Source organism: Argopecten irradians, chromosome 3, assembly GCF_041381155.1.
Source record: "Argopecten irradians isolate NY chromosome 3, Ai_NY, whole genome shotgun sequence".
NCBI classification, from domain to species: domain Eukaryota; kingdom Metazoa; phylum Mollusca; class Bivalvia; order Pectinida; family Pectinidae; genus Argopecten; species Argopecten irradians.
In genome coordinates, this window is record NC_091136.1 from 29,764,723 (window position 1) to 29,781,643 (window position 16,921).

General features: G+C 33.8%; 1 protein-coding gene across 1 annotated transcript; it reads right to left on the reverse strand.

Annotated features, from left to right (window-relative positions):
- Positions 1 to 4,030: 4,030 nt before the first annotated feature.
- Positions 4,031 to 9,340, reverse strand: LOC138320008 (salivary glue protein Sgs-3-like). The gene is made up of 4 exons (XM_069263105.1): positions 9,327 to 9,340; positions 8,659 to 8,882; positions 5,665 to 5,985; positions 4,031 to 5,106 (listed from the first exon to the last, which is right to left on the reverse strand). Exons 3-4 carry the CDS (start codon positions 5,822 to 5,824, stop codon positions 4,247 to 4,249), a joined length of 1,020 nt encoding a protein of 339 aa, XP_069119206.1. The 5' UTR covers positions 5,825 to 5,985; positions 8,659 to 8,882; positions 9,327 to 9,340; the 3' UTR covers positions 4,031 to 4,246.
- Positions 9,341 to 16,921: the final 7,581 nt, after the last annotated feature.

Consider the following 16,921-nt stretch of genomic DNA (forward strand, 5'->3'; position numbering starts at 1 on the left):
GTTCGATACTAATATCAAATCTCCCCAACCAATGCGAATTCTCTAGAAATAAGCACTAAATTGAAATATTTAAAAAATATTTCTATAAACCAAGGTAAAGGAAAAATTTTAAAGGCTTCTGGCATGCTAGGACACATCTGCAGCGTTGGATGTCCAGTAATGTTTTCAGCATTGTCTTACTTTGTCATCTGGATGTTCAGTAACTAAGAGGATTATCTAATGCAGAAGATGAATAGGTGGAATACATAACTGCAGTAGTCGCCTTCTTGCATTGAGTTGATCTTTGCGGAATTAATGACAGTGGTAATCGTCGTATCAGAAACTGTGTGAGATGCGCCTATTTCTACACGACAAACGTTCCAAAATGTTACCACATCCGCTAACAAGATGATAACCACTACACAGGCAATATGCCTTCGAGTCAATTTGACCTGAAAATGACCTGAAAGATTCTTCCTATGAAATTCAGGTCAATTTCAGGCCAATTTCATATGAATTTCAGGTCAATTTCAGGTCAATTCCAGGTCAAGGTTTTGACCTGAAATGACTTTATTTGCTCTTTTCAGGTAAAATTGACCTAACAGAATTCACCTGAAATTGGCCTGATTTTCTGAAGACATATTGCCTGTGTACATGGCCCTGGGAATTGGAATTACATGTAAATAGAATAGAATATAGAAAATTTCCAGTACATCAACTAAAATCCATTAACTTAATACATCATTTGATATTCCATTTTAAAAGTTCCAGTCAATAAAATGGGAAAAAATCTATTCAAAGAAGCTTAATAATTTAAAGATTTTATCATTCATAGTTCTAGCAAGTGGCATGAACCATAGTTTTTGTTTGTGTTGTACCAGACCTCTAGAGTTCTTTCCCCCATTGTTTAACAGCTAGTGTTCTCATATTTCTGTTATCATATATATCAAAGTTATGTGTATCCCAATTCTTTGGTTTAAAGCTCGGACATATATCAAAGTATTACACATTAAGTTACCTATGGAACAATTAGATTTATTATAGGCCATCGAAAAAACAAAGCAACTGGTGTTTTGTAGCTTGACTTAAAAATAGCAAAGATATGCAAATTGCAAATGTAGCGTGTAAAAGGGACCAACTTATTGATACAAATATAGCATGGTTTATTAGTCTATTTACCATGTTCCAACGCTTTGAAGTACAGAATGAATCATATGAGAAGGAAAGTAAGTTTCCTATGATAACAAAAAGATGTAGCCAGTCTGTTACTGCTGGCTGAAGCTTCTGAATCAAATCTGACTCGGCAGATTATCTGAGGAAGGTGATTCCCTCATAATACAGTCATTACAACCATCTTCTGTATACAATACCAAGCATGGTTCGTATACAGCTTCCGTTCTGAGAAGCTCCTGATAGTTTCAAATCCTAATATCATAACACCTATATAGCCAATAAATTGTTAAGTCATAAAATTAATCAATATAAATCCAAGGATAAATATCTATTAAAGTTTATGGATTTCAAAAGAGAGACCAAGCGTGAAAGACACTTTACAACCGGAACTGAAATCCTAAAGTTAAGATTTATAAATACATTTAGCTACCAGAGACATTAATTCACACAGACCATTTTACTTGATCAATTTATTTACATAATTCACAGCCAGTGCGGCATTAGGACTTTATTATATTATCCAGAAAAAGTTTATTTACTATCTTAAATATTTTCCTTTAAATACGTTTATCTGAACAAGCAGCACAGAAATATAAGAACACTAGCTGTGACGTTTTGATGTACTAGTTGTCATAATGAGTTTTCTATCTTTGCTTTGCTTTTGATAAAACTCAAAATGGTCGTCCAAATGAAAATATTTCCACTTGTGACCCGATTAACTCGCACATTCGACACTGATAAAGATATAAGATTTCTTACGAATAATGAAAACATAAGATTTGTCAGCTTTTAGTATTATATATATATCAGTCGAAACAACGTATCGACTTGTATACATTGAAAGGCTACAAATGATACCGTCTGGACTACGAATGTTCGCACCTTGGATTCTGATAAAAGTGTTACATTGTACGAATATTATTCAAATTGAAATGGCGTGCATGTGTCCAAGTATTTTACTGCTTTGCAGTCGATATTTTTTTCACGCGAAAACGTATTACATTATAATTATCCCCCGCCCAACGAAGTTGGCGGGGGATATACAAATGGGTTCCGTCGTCCGTCCGTCCGTCCGTCCGTCCGTCGTCCGTCCGTCCGTCCGTCCGTCTGTCCGTCCATCCGTACGAATGGTTTCCGGAGCATAACTCTAAAACCAGTAGAGATATTTCCACGAAACTTCATACACACATTGGTCTTATGGTCTAGTAGTGCCTTTTGCTATTTTAAGGTTTTCACGTTTTGTACTTTTTTCTGTAACCATAGAAACATTGCTGAAAATAGCAGATTTTTGTACCAGGTTCGTTTCCGGAGCATAACTCTAAAACCAGAAGAGATATTTCCACGAAACTTCATAGACACATTGTTCTTATGGTCTAGTAGTGCCTTTTGCTATTTTAAGGTTTTCACTTTTTGTACTTTTTTCTGTAACCATGGAAACATTGCTGAAAATGGCAGATTTTTGTGTAAGAATCGTTTCCGGAGCACAACTCTAAAACCAGCAGAGATATTTCCATGAAACTTCATAGACACATTGTTCTTATGGTCTAGTAGTGCCTTTTGCTATTTTTAGGTTTTCACTTTTTGTGCTTTTTTCTGTAACCATAGAAACATTGCTGAAAATATCATATTTTTGTAGTAGGTTCATTTCCGGAGCATAACTCTAAAACCAGCAGAGATATTTCCACGAAACTTCATAGACACTTTCTTTTTATGGTCTAGTAGTACCTTTTGCTATTTTCATTTTTTGCACTTTTTCCGTTACCATGGAAACATTGCTGAAAATATCATGGTAAATGGTAAATGTTACTTTGCAAAACTCCACCCATCTTTGTGTATATAGTCTAATATAAATTAATGTCAAGGCTGTATACCTGATTCAACAATTGCAGCCCCACTCTACTTGAATTATACTCCATCTTTCTTTAGCTCAACTTCCTTTTTCCTGTTTTTTTTTCATACACATAAGTCTCTACAATCAAACTTACTTCAGCTTTGATATCTCCATTGGCGGGGGATCTGAATGACTATGTCCTTGTTATGTATTTAAAATGTTACTTTGATTCTCTGTGAACTTTCCGAGTCGGATAATCAATGTAGTCTCTTGCGTCACTGTCGATTCTTGGGGTGAAAATTCAGTGAATTTCCAAAGCTTACGTTTACTATGTATTTTGAGCAATGACTTTGTACTGAAAGTAATCACCACTACACTTTAGATCCTTTCTCCCAGGCTTAATTACACCATGTCCTATTTACAACAGCAATAGTGACAGCAATAGTGAGCGATATTCAACTGGGACCAAACATGTCCGATATGGTTTGTTATTCAAGAGGGATTATGGTATTCATATTTTAAGTCACATTTATAATCTGAAAAATCGATCAAATAAAAACACAAAATGCATTTAGTATTTCACGTATTTTGAATAGAAGTGGTAAGAAAAATTCGAAGCGATAAACATTTTTTTTGAATTGGTATGTATTACCTCCAATAGAGTTTTACGTTATGCAACTAAAATACAAAATTATAGTGTACTCTTATCATAAACCGCTTCGCTACTTGTCATGGTTTATATATCTTTATTTTCACATGTCCCTATGTAATCAATAGAAGAGAAGTTGCGTTCAAATTAGCGTAATTGCAATGGCGTATGAATAAAAACCGATAAAGCGATATACCCATGTATTTAAATTACAATTAAGATTTTATATGGTAAGATATAACTCTTGTCGGCTGAACCTTGTGACGTCAGTGCGACAATAAAGTCACTATTTGGTAATTATTTTCAGAAACTAGGGTGGTCTAATTACAAAGAACACAAACAACGGAATTCATATTTAAAATATCACGTAGTGGTCATGTATGGAGAATTGACTTGCACTCGCTGTTTTCATTGAACTTTATTCAAAATGGCAATATATCAAAATGGTAAAAACGTAATAAAAACGTCGATGTATTAGAGAAAAATACTCTTTCATAGTGGATATTACGGGAAGGAATATTTTACCTTTGGGATCACAGGTTTAAAATCATTTTGTGACCCTCTGGTAGAATACCCATATCTTTCATATCCACATATGAAAGAATCTTATAATATTACTTAATTAAATTTTTAATGATAAGATGTGACAATGTAATGATATCCCCAAGGGACACCAGAATGACAACTACAGTTATAAGTCCTACTCCCATCACCACTCCTAGGCCCTGAGCAGTTGGTCGGTCGTCACTGGCGCTCTGGCGAGCCCGGGAGTGGGCAGTAGTCGCTTCTTTGTTTATCATCGTGTCCTGTTTAAGATTTGATATTTTATCAATTAACGTCAAATTTTGATTTTCAGTGCACGCGCAGACACATTCGGCAATAGACTGCGCGAGGTAAGTTGTATGTTCAGTGTCTAGTCCTGTTGTTGTTCCCGATTGTGTCGTTTCCCTTTTAGTTGTTTCTATGAAAGATGTTGTCGTTTTAGCGGCAAGTGGTATCGTTGTTCCTGTTGCTCGTGTTGTAGTTTCAGTCGGTGGTGATATCGTTGTTTGGGTTGTTTGTGTTGTACTTTCAGCTTGTGGTGGTATTGTTGGTTCTGTTACTCGTGTTGTAGTTTCAGTTGTTGGCATAGTTGTTTGGGGTGTTAGCGTTGTAGTTTCAACGGGTTGTGGTATCGTTGTTTGGGTTGTTTGTATTGTAGTTTCAGCTGGTGGTATCGTTTCTATACCAGGTGGTTGCGTTGTTTCGGTAGGTGCTGTTGTTGTAGCTTGTACTGGTGTTTCTGTAACTGTTGTTACAGTTGTGATATGATATGTTGTTGTTTCCAGTTCATTACCTGTAGTCTCTGGACCACCAGCACTACCATTATCCGTTGTCATGTAGTCAGTACTCGTAACTGTAGAGTTACTACATATGGAGCCAATGTTCGAGGTCATGTTGCTGTAAACAATTGGCCCAAAATATGTTACAGGTTCTGAAAAAAAGAAGTATATACTTTAAACCGAGATATTGAATTGCTTGATCATGCATCTCCTTTAAGGAAATTTCATAAAAAATGTTTTTGAGCAGTTAAGCGAAAAGTTCACAATGATTGAGTTTTTGAACACAATATATAAAATACAATTTGCGCAATCTTAGTTAAGCGTTACCTGATGCAAAAGACGATAATCTAGGGCGATTGGTTTTTTTTTATACCTCTAAGAAACCGATATCCGAAAATGCTAATAATCAACGTTATTGTGATGCCATATAGAGACGTTGATATTGCGTATAATTTTTTGCAAAAAATATTCCCTTGATAAATCAGCGCAATCGTACATGATTTTGTCAAAAAGCCTGAAACATTAATTATAATAAGCATTTATGTGACTATTGTTTGTTTAATTCCATCGGGTTATAAAACAAAAAGAAATGTAAAATTTTGTGAAATTCACACAGTTTGCAAACAAAGTTTCTATAATGCCCCGATGAAATTAAAAAATAGTGACTTCAATGCTTAAATATATATTTTTTTCTGAAGTGAATAACTTACTGATAAAACACCTTTTCCAGCTGACCTTTGTAGGTCGCAATGCTATCGGGGTCTGTGTACATATATCTTCGTACCATGCTGACTGTGAACTATCGAACTGGAAGGGATTTACTCCCACCGATACGTAACAGGTTCCGTGGTTTTGAGAAGAAAGTGGCATAAAGGTAACTGCCCAGCACTCTCCTTGTCCTATCGTGTAAGGTTCGATGGAGGAACAGTAATTCTCGCAGTCCTGTAGGCTGTCTGTCTCCGTCGCCGCCGACCATACGATTCCTTTGGTACACGACAACGAATTGGTGTCTCGTAAGTAGGTACATGGCCCTGAAACAGATATAGACTTATAAACTCTAGATTAATTATGACACAATTTACAATCACAAAATTAACTGAGAAATGTAAATAAAACAGGATTTCCGCCAGAAAGTACACTTTGAATGTAACCATACTCTCATGCAGAGTAAGTTTAAAACCAAAAACCACCTCTCCCAGCTTCTGAGTATGAGGTCACTTTCGTTTTATGTTTTTCATTGTAGTTGCCTTTTCCTAGAGAATACAAACGATGACTCTATCAAACACACGATTTGCGTTCAAAGGTATACGAATGAATTTATAATCGTGGACAGAATCTGGTGACCAACATTTTCAGAAGAACTCTGTTCGATGAGTCTTGTTTTTTCAATAATGATGAAATCATATTGCTGTGCAGCTACTCGAAACTCTTCGTAGATGTCAATATGATATCAGTAAATTATTTCCGGTTTTTATAAATGTTACGGTTTACATTAAGATCTCGGTGCATTTTTAAGAAAAAAATCCTGGGTGAACCGCGTTCTAAGAATTAATATTTTTTTTTTTTTTGTAATTTTTCATTTTTCAAAAAGACATGTTCATATAATAATGTGATATTTATCATCGTCTTAATCATCATCAACAACATGTAATATCATCATCATCATTGTAATCATCATCATCATAATTCATCAAACATCATTATCTTCATCCTCATCATTTTCATGATCATAATCATCAAAAAGAACATCATCATCATCAACTATATGTAGTTATACTAAAAAAATAGTCATAATATCTTCATCTACATAAACAACATCATCCTAATCAATCATCATCTTCATCAGCCATATTATTGTCATATCTCGTTTTTTTTATTTGATATACACAACTCTATACTACCACATCCACACACCGATTCAAAAACATACATTCAATAATATATATACAAGAGAGAGAGAAAGAGAGAGAGAGAGAGAGAGAGAGAGAGAGAGAGAGAGAGAGAGAGAGAGAGAGAGAGAGAGAGTAATGATTATATTATAGATTCTATAGCTGGAGGTTGCAGTTATGTAAACTTTTGTATAAATACTTAATGAAGTGTGTTAAAATAATTTTGTAATAAAGTATATTTTATCTCATACTGTCAGGGATTTAGTGAAGTTTCTATAAGTTTAATCCATTTTTCCAATAACGGTTACATTTTTCTATGTATTTATTACCTTTACTAATACTTATATATTTCTGTATATCGTCATTTCCCTTTATAATAGATTTTAATGATGCTACAGACAGGTTTTGTTGAAGACACCAAGATCTATAAATGTACTGTTTCATGATTAGTAAAATCAGATTATCAATTATATAATACATGTTTTTATTGTTTGTTACCCCGAAGAGAATTGTTTCTTTATTGAAGGAAAAAGGAATACGTAATGCATCAAGAAAAAATTCAAAGTGTTCAAAAAAAAAAAAAAAAAAAAAAAAAACAAAAAAAAAAAAAAAAAAACAGTTGTACTTCGCTGCATTCCCAAAATAAATGTGTTATTGTTTTTATCTCTGTCTTACAGAAAAAGCAGTGTGGATTTTCAGATAAACCGATTTTAAATAAATATGAGTTTGTTGTAAGGATATGTTGGTTGACTCTTTATTGCAGCCATTGCAGTTTTGAACTTGTAGTAACTCGGAAAGGAGTAGAATATATTTTTTTCCAAGTTTCATCATTAATTTCAAATAAGTTATTCCATTTTCTTTTGCCCGCGGACATAGTGTTATTTTGACAAAGTATACGGTAGAATTCTTTAGATCCTTTTTATGTTTAATAAAAATTTCTAAATTGTTAGGTATAATTGGATATGACAAATTGACATTATCAAGTTGATTATGTGTTAGGTATTCTCTACATGAGTTGATAATTAATTCCCTGGTAAGTTATAAAGTTAGTATTTACATTAAATTTATCAGTGAATTATTGAAAATTGTAAAAACTTAATGAGTATGGATATTTCAAAAGGTCATTAAGAAAAATAACACCTTTCTGATACCAGTCTTTATAGAATACCATTTTCCTGTCAATAAGTATATCATTATTGTATCAAATTGGTGTTTTCAATATTTCAGGAGTATCATTTAACTTTGTTTTTTTTCTCCATAAAGCAGTTCAAAGAATTAAAAACATCTTTCCAAAATTGACTGTTACATTTAGATTCACATTCTTTAATATATCCTTCTCCACAATTAGCCAGCTTGTCTATGTCAATATTTTTACCTAAAATCCTTTGCCATTTACTTGTCCTTGTATATAATCTTCTTATCAATGTTAACTTTAGAGCTTTGATAAAAGACAATATATCTATCATTTTAAGACCACCATCACTATATTCTTTTATAACAATATCTCTCTAAATTTTACCCACTTTACTGTTCCAGAGAAAATGATATATTTCTGAGTTAAGTGCTTTTAAAAATGAAATTTCCGGATTTGGTAATGCAATGAATAGGTGATTACCAATAGGTGTAAGTATTCTTTTATTCTAAAAATAAATATGATGGCGTCAGAGAAATCATCCATTACTACCCTAATTATGACATTAAAGTAAATAAAACAATTGATAAAAATGTAAGATTTAGTATAACTTTGAATAACTAGATAGGCACTACATTGACTAAATACATAGATCAATGTCATTTCACTAAATTTAACGTTACCAGTATAATGCTCGCATATTCCGCTGTGGTCCGAGGAACAGTAGTCGAAATCCCAGGTCGTCAGGTTCCTCTTAAAGACGCAACGTTTGAACGGATCCAGTTGTGTTGGTACTGTGTTAAAGACATCATAGACAGAAAGGTTATGAGATATGCAGGAATCCTCCCATTTATAGTCGTTTGGAGAACGATCTGCCACAAATAACCCCGTCCATACATTGTCTGGCCTGGAACATGCAACCGTAATAAAATTGGAGGATTTGATGAAGATTAAGTTGAAAGGAATACTCTAGCATATAGTGATGTCGAGGTCCATGAGCGATAATTGTCATATAATGGTCGTAGCTCGGCGTTTTATCTCCGAGGGCTCCAAATCTACAAGACATCACTACCTGACGATAGGATAATAAAATCGATATGTCACCTAGTTTCAAATATTTTAAGTACCAAAGATATCTATGTTTTTAAAATCAGACCATTTTTAAGGCATCCAAATAAGATTGGATATATCTTAGTTTCAGTTTTTTTTACTCCAGCTATTTGGGTTCTTTTTTATTATTATTGTTATTATTATCATTTTGTCATATATTTTTTATTTATTTTTTGTATTTGCTCCTGTGATCATGGCGGTTTATTTTTAAAGTAGATTAATTCTACCTATTGGTACATACCATACACCCTCTATGTTATATCACCCTCTATGTTATAATATCGGAGTACTGCTGATGTAGAATTGGTATCGTCTGTTAGCAAGCTCCCATCAAACAATACTTCACAGGTATACGCTAAATCCCACCAGGAACCTTGTGCAACAATAAATGTTAATTCACGTTTCAAAGTCGTTGGCTCGAATTGTCCTGTAAACAAAAATGCATTGTTGACAACATCAAAACAGAGACGAGTAGTCTTATGTAACAAAGCCTTGCAGGTAGGGCGTTAGAATTGTACCTGCTGCCCCTATTGCATGATCGTAAGAGGCTACTAAATTTAGGATCTTATCTTTTCTCTTCTTCCTAACTGACTTCATCTTTCCTAATGCCTCCCTTGGTAACGCCTCACTTTTGGCCTTGAGTTGAGCGTTCGCCCCTGTGAGGAAGGCTTTGGTTTCTGTCCCCTGGCCGAGACACACCAAAGTCTATAAAAGTGGTAGTTTCTGCTCCTGCTTAACGCTCAGCAAACAGGGAGTGGGATGACTGGTTCGCCCGTTGTCAGTATAATGTGACCGGTGGTGTGTGTTGCTTGGTGTCTTCGGCGGCATGCTTCAGTGATATAGCACTATACAAAGGGCAACAGTTCCACTATACAAGAAGACACAACATGAATATACCGCAGTCTCCCAAAACACGCACCTTACACAACATACACGAAACACACCACATACACGGGAGGCCGTCCTTACATCACCATAGCTGTTAATAGGACGTTAATGAATCAAACAATCTTACGTTACACCCGGCACATCATTGACTCTTCCTCTTATAATCAATACAAATGTACATTTTCGATTTTCATTTGATTCTGTAATAGATTCTCTATAAGAGGTATTTTTTTCATTTTTCATTAACTCTGCCTGATTTAATAGCCTTATCATAGTTACATTCTTTAAGCGTTTTGTTTGTTTATTTGTTGTTGGTTTTTTGTTGTTTTTGTTTTTTAAATATTAATTTTGTTATATTGTTTTATTACTTAACGTATCCGTTTACTGTTTTCACAGTTGTTTCATTGGTAGATATAAGCCAACTTTCAAAGTTGATATAACATACATGTACCACATTGTAATATATTTACAATTATCTCATTCTTAAGTAAATTAGTATAATTATTAAAAAATAGACCATTTAATATATTTTTACAAGTTACAAACAATATTTTGTCGTTTAGTACCCATGCGTTCCATAGCATATCGTCGCTTAAAGTTAAATAAAAAAAGTTATGTTTCTAAAATATTCAAATTCTATCACATCTACTACATCTGTAATTAATGTGAATGTGATTATATATTTTTATTTAGCTACGCTTCGTTAAAAGGCCATGTATGTGCTATGTTTGCATAAAGGAAAAACACAACAACAATTCCATATTCTTGAAGTAAATGATGTCATTTATTAAATAAATGACGGAATATAAGTATAATCACATATACGTGAGGCCGCCCTTAAAAATATAGGAACCAAACTAAAGTAACCAATTGTTATATATATTCAATGGCGTAAAGAAAATCCCTTATATTCCTCTTCTTTAAACAGAAATCATTCTAGAAGCTATTTTTTTATCTCTTTCTCACATTAGGCACAACATGTAACGAATATAGCGTGAGTAACTGTTACCAATGACATTACTTTAGTAGAATGTACGTGATTTCCCTTCACGATGTACGTGATTTCCCTTCACGATGTGCGTGATTTCCCTTCACAATGTACGTGATTTCCCTTCATAATGTACCTGATTCCCAATGTACGTGATTTCCCTTCATACGTGATTTCCCTTCACAATGTACGTGATTTCCCTTCATAATGTACCTGATTCCCAATGTACGTGATTTCCCTTCAAGATGTACGTTACGTGATTTCCCTTCACGATGTACGTGATTTCCCTTCACGTGAAGCAATATTTATAAATATTAGTTCTGTATCGATGGCAGATTGGACGTAACCGCATACCAAAATACAAGATAATGGTTTTCTTATCCATTTAATCTGGGATTCACTAGGCTTTTCAATGTTTTAAGCTATTAAGATGATAATCATTATTTCATAATTTCTTTCGCCGTCATCCCGAATGGTTTTAATGTTTTTAAAGTTGAGAGTTTAAAGCTGTAGGTATTAAACCAATGAATTCTGATTTAATGCGAAAATGTGAGAGGACTAATATAATATATCGTATCGGTCTTTCTTATATAATAAACTGACTTCTATCAAAATTAAAAGTGCCTTATCGAAACGCAAAGAAATAATAATGTGTTCAAAGTGATGGACTATGATTTCTACGCTTGGTGATACATAGATATGGTTAACTTACCTCGACTAAGTACTGAGGCCAAAAACACAGCTGTGGCCGTCGTTACCTGTGGAAAAAATGGATGTAGTCCTCATTATTTACACGTCAAACAACTATTTATGTCGGCTAGATAATATCATGGTTAAATTCAATTTGAAGTGACGAATTCCGAAACCTTTATTGATAATAATAAATACTATTAAAGATATCATGTTACAATATTCCTATTAAATATGATAAATAAATGCAATGTTGACAGATAGACTTACTATGTTCATCTTGCAGTGCTGACGATGTCACCAAATGGATAAATGATCAACTTTAAAGTACTACCACTCAATTTATAGTGATAAAATTATCGAGTATTTATGTGAAGCCGCATTTTCATATATTTCTATTGTAATGTGTGTTTGATTTCTAAGTTTTTGTTTTTGTCGTTCGTTTATTTTTTTTCATCTCATAGAATCGGTGTTTTAACAAATTTGTTTAGCATTTGGTCCATTTCTAAGGAGATCGTCGAAGGTGTGAGTCATTTTAAATAATGAGAACGGAATCGTACATTGTATTCCGAAAGACCTTAGTGTTATTGTCATCTCTTCCTGTTCGGGATTTAAAGAGGGGTCCGCGTTGGTCTCTAATTCATAATGGCGTCATTCATATAGCGAAATTGTTTACCAAGCTCCCTGACTGCATCATTCAAATATACAATGGAGCGTCAGTTATAAAGTACTTTTACCTTATCGTCTTTGATTTCACATTAACTTAAAACATAGTCTTGAAAAACAACGTGTCAAAAAAGTCAGCTTAAAAAATAGTTGAATGAACTTAACAGCACACGAGTACATGTATATTGTCATTTTCAATCAAATTGCGACATCTGTCCATTATCTCGGCTACGTGTTTTGGTTACGCATGGACCTCTTTTGAAAAAAAATACCTTGATTTTCAACGATGAATATCGACTTGAAATACCATTGAAAATGGATTGTATCGTTGAAATGAACGTAAGGGTCAATTTCCGTTCAAAATTTCTGTTCAAAATTGATCGTTGTAGTTTTTATATGATTATAGTGCCCTCGACAGGACGACTGAAACAAGGCCGTTATTTCCATCAATAAATCTTGGCTCTTCAACATAAAACTAACTTGGCGTGCTCCACTACATCCTCGATATTCCAGTGGTAACTGTTACTCGTAATATCAAACCCTGGACTATACCATAGCAAGCACTGAAGGCTCTGTCTACGACAACGGATGAGCAGTTATTTTGATCCTTTGATGTACATCAAAAGAATCGAATAACGGGACATTGTGGTTGACTGTGTGGCTTTGTCTTTAGGCATCACTCACTGTAATCTTCAAAGGAAGGTTCTGTTGGCCTGTCATTACTAGTAGTCCTGAACTGCATTCAGTTTTACCATAAGATAGTCCAAGGTGCATATAGCGATAGTGAAAGTAACCACTAGAGTATCGAGGATGACTCCGCTGTTACAAATCATATTGGGGTTTCGTTTCTGTCCAGGAAAATGCCCGTTTTGTGTAGTATCTAAGTACGTTACTGATATTATATTTGTTATATGTTGGTGTATGTTGTCAGTCATGTCATTCAACTGGTTGGTGGCCGATTTTTCGCCATGTTGCATCGTCGGATTGGCGGGGCACCGATGCGACAATACGGGGAGCCACCACAAGCGGAACGAAAATGTATATGCCATGCGATTCGACAAAAATATCCCGCCATTGCCACAAATCATTTTGCAGTGTATTTTTATCACTCGGCGCGCTGTCGCTCTTACTAGTCGCACTGGCACCCTTGTAACATGGCCGATATCAGCTGCCATAACGAATACCTCAACATTAAAAAAGTATATTATTACAAGGTCTTAATAATAAATTCTACTTCATAATGTCACATTGTAGTAAAATGTTCGTTGGTGACGCGATTAAAGTATTAATTAACCTTGAATTGAACACAGTGAGTCGACTTTGACATTTTTTTTTATTTCGATGTGAATTAAACATCCTGAACAAGTTCACGTAAAATAAATAGATTAGTAGATCATATCATATCAACGAATATTGCAACGTTGACCCAGGCTTAGACCAGTGATCACTGTGAGGAACTATCAATATTAATCGAGTCGACAGGTGTTGACCTGATGTTCGACAGGTGTTGACCTCTGATGTTCGACAGGTGTCGACCTCTGCTGTTGATAAGACGTTAGTTAAACAGAATACACCACTATTCAATTTACTACAGCTCTAATATATTTACATCATTAAAGAATACCCGCTCAGCCTGGGACCATTACATCACAACAGATATAATGGAATAGCGGAGAGTAGTCAGATTTGTCACCAACAAATTTCGAAACATCTCTAGTGTTGTTGGTGACAACACCTAATATATAGTCCGCTAAACCTGCCTGCATTATTTGTTTTTTTCCCAAATATATTCCGTCTTTGCGTACACAGAGTTAGCTCCCTTGAGGGTAGAGATCCATTGTGACGCCATTGTTTTGTGAGCGCAATTCACGTCGTTTTCTCCGAAAAGTATGACGTTACGCTCGCAAATACATGACTTCACAATCAATACCTACCCGCATGAACAGATAACTCTGTAATATGCAAATGTAAAATAGGCAAAAGGAGCCTTATAATATAGGCAGGTTTACACATAATCTATATATTTATTCATTATTTAACGTCATTATATATCTATCGCAATTTATAATTATTTGTGTGTCACTGTTGCTGGGAGAGGGCTTTTGTAAGTAGCGATAATTTATGCCCAATCCTGGTTAAAATGCAATAAAATACGTTTGAAGTCAAACTCCAATTTAATCTGAAAGTCACTTGATGATAGACGGAAAACTATGCAACTCCCATTCGTCCACAAAATAATACACGATAAAGTAAATTCTTACCACTGCAGTTCATACAACATACAAGATTATGCAATAATTGATTTCCAGCGGTTGATGGGTATAATCAATAAACTTATGCATTTGCATGTTTGACATCATACGTTTTTATCTATACAACATAGTACTGATTATACCCATCAACCACCGGAAATCAATTATTGCATAATATTCTATGTTGAACTATTGGTATACATGTTTCTTCAATATATTACTTCCTTCAAATTGTTGCCTTGTTATAGGATAACAATCGATATCAAATAAACAATGTAGATTTTCAGATTCGTGATACACAGATGATAAATACAAGGTTTATTTTGGTGCGATACTTAGGAAAGCCGAAATAATGAGGATTTGCCGAGTCATGTCGGCTTTCCGTGTCGAGGCGCTTCTTTGATGCGTGAAAAGATTCGTTCACTAAACCGAATGAGAGTTTACTCCTTTTTACTACCGTGGGAAATGTATGTGCGCATTCGCAAACAGCACCAGTAATTCTATTCAGCGTATAATATCACTGAAACTACAAAAAAAAAAAAAAATAAATAAATAAATAAAAAAAAAAAAATGAAAATACTTTAAAAAAAAAACACCAATAATTACCCATCAAAGAATTACTTTACAACACATACCTTTGCCTTGAGCCAAGAAAAAGATGACACCGCCATACGAGATTTACGTTGTCGCAAAAATGACGTCATTCCGGTGAATGTGACATCACTTTTTAACGTGATTGAACGATGTTTCATTCACCGGAAGGTTTAAGTTCGGGGTCAAGTTAGAAAATGTTCCGTGATTTGTGAAACAAATTCACATGATCGCATTGACGGATAAAGCACAGGTTTATCCGGCAGTAGTTATCTATTGGGCGCCGTTGTACTATTTTCTCTGCTTGATATCCAAAAATGAATTCTTGATATCCAAAAATGAATTCTTGATATCCAAAAATCAATTATTGATATAAAAAAAAAATAATACAATTTTGGATATCCAGAATATGATTTATTGATATCGAAAATTCCATTTTTGGATATCCAAAATTCTAACTGATTTATTTATATCAATAGTTCGAATTCTTTGAATTTAGATGTAAAGAGGGTATTATTTGGTTTTGCAGATGTAGAAATAAAAGAAAACTTAATTCCAATCAACTTTATTATACTTTATTCAAAATACTATATATTCTTGATGTCAAGAAAGAAGACAAACTTAAACATAACCGCATTGAAAACATACCTTTAGAAAATGCACAAAATACATAAAACAATTGCCCCAAAAACAAAACAACATACAGGAATTTACTTTAATGTGGCAGGACATCCAACAAATATTTAATGTTTAAAACAAAATTAATAAATCTATTTTCTACAAATATATACATACTGTATATAAGATGAGAAACATTAGATGATTTTTTATATAGACTACATTTATATGCTGATCAGTTATTCTGTTATAGTTGTTAAATTCCAATTTGTTTATATATCCATTAATCATAAATAGACTATGAAAGATTGAATGAAAGTGATGTTTTTGTGATAATGTCTATGTTTATGGTATAAATGTGATGAGTCAGCTAGTACATGTATGTAAGCGGTGTGGTGAATGAGAGCCCTCCTGTGTGGGGACATTTGTTTATATTTTTGAAGGCTGACCCCAAGGCCCCAACCTTGGCAGCCTTCAGATGTTTTTGTGTTAAAAAAATAGTTCGAATTCTTGATATCAGAATTCATTTTTGAATATCCAGAATTCATTTTGGATATCAACAATTTGAATTCTTGATTCGAATTATCAAGCATTTTCTTGATATCAAGAAATGATTGTATTTTAGGATATCAATAAATCGAATTTTGAATATGAAGAATTCAAATTTTGGATATCCAAAAAGTGGAGAAAATAGTACAACGGCGCCCCATAGTTATGAATCCGTCAGTATGTGGGGCAGTTTCAGGATAAATAGGAGTTCTCTCTCTCTCTCTTCAGTAGTTATATTGCTATTTATAACATGGCATCAAGTTACAAGCATTGTATTGGTAAAGAACAATTGTGAATTAAATTTACCTTTTAAACAATAATCTATGATAGTAAATATTTAAAAAAATGTAAAAAAAAAAATGTTTTGTTGATGGTGAGTCTCGAACCCAATGTTTTAAAAGTCAATGCTTAAGGGAAGAAGCCATGTGTTTTATTTTCGTATTTTTACTATATAATTTAGATCTCTGCCAAATTATAGCTGTGTAGTATCAAATATAAGGAAAATGGATTTTTTTCTTTATGTGTAATATTGTAGTGATTAAAAACCATATTTGGTTGTAAAATTATTTTTCTACGAAACCAATGTTAGGGTTT

What these genes read in the sequence shown, in the direction of transcription:
- LOC138320008 (XM_069263105.1), bottom strand. Translation starts at nt 5,824, where the DNA reads ATGCCACTTTCTTCTCAAAACCACGGAACCTGTTACGTATCGGTGGGA. An exon ending in CTGGAAAAGGTGTTTTATCA is followed by an intron (nt 5,107 to 5,664) that starts GTAAGTTATTCA and finishes TCTTTTTTTCAG; the next exon opens with AACCTGTAACATATTTTGGG.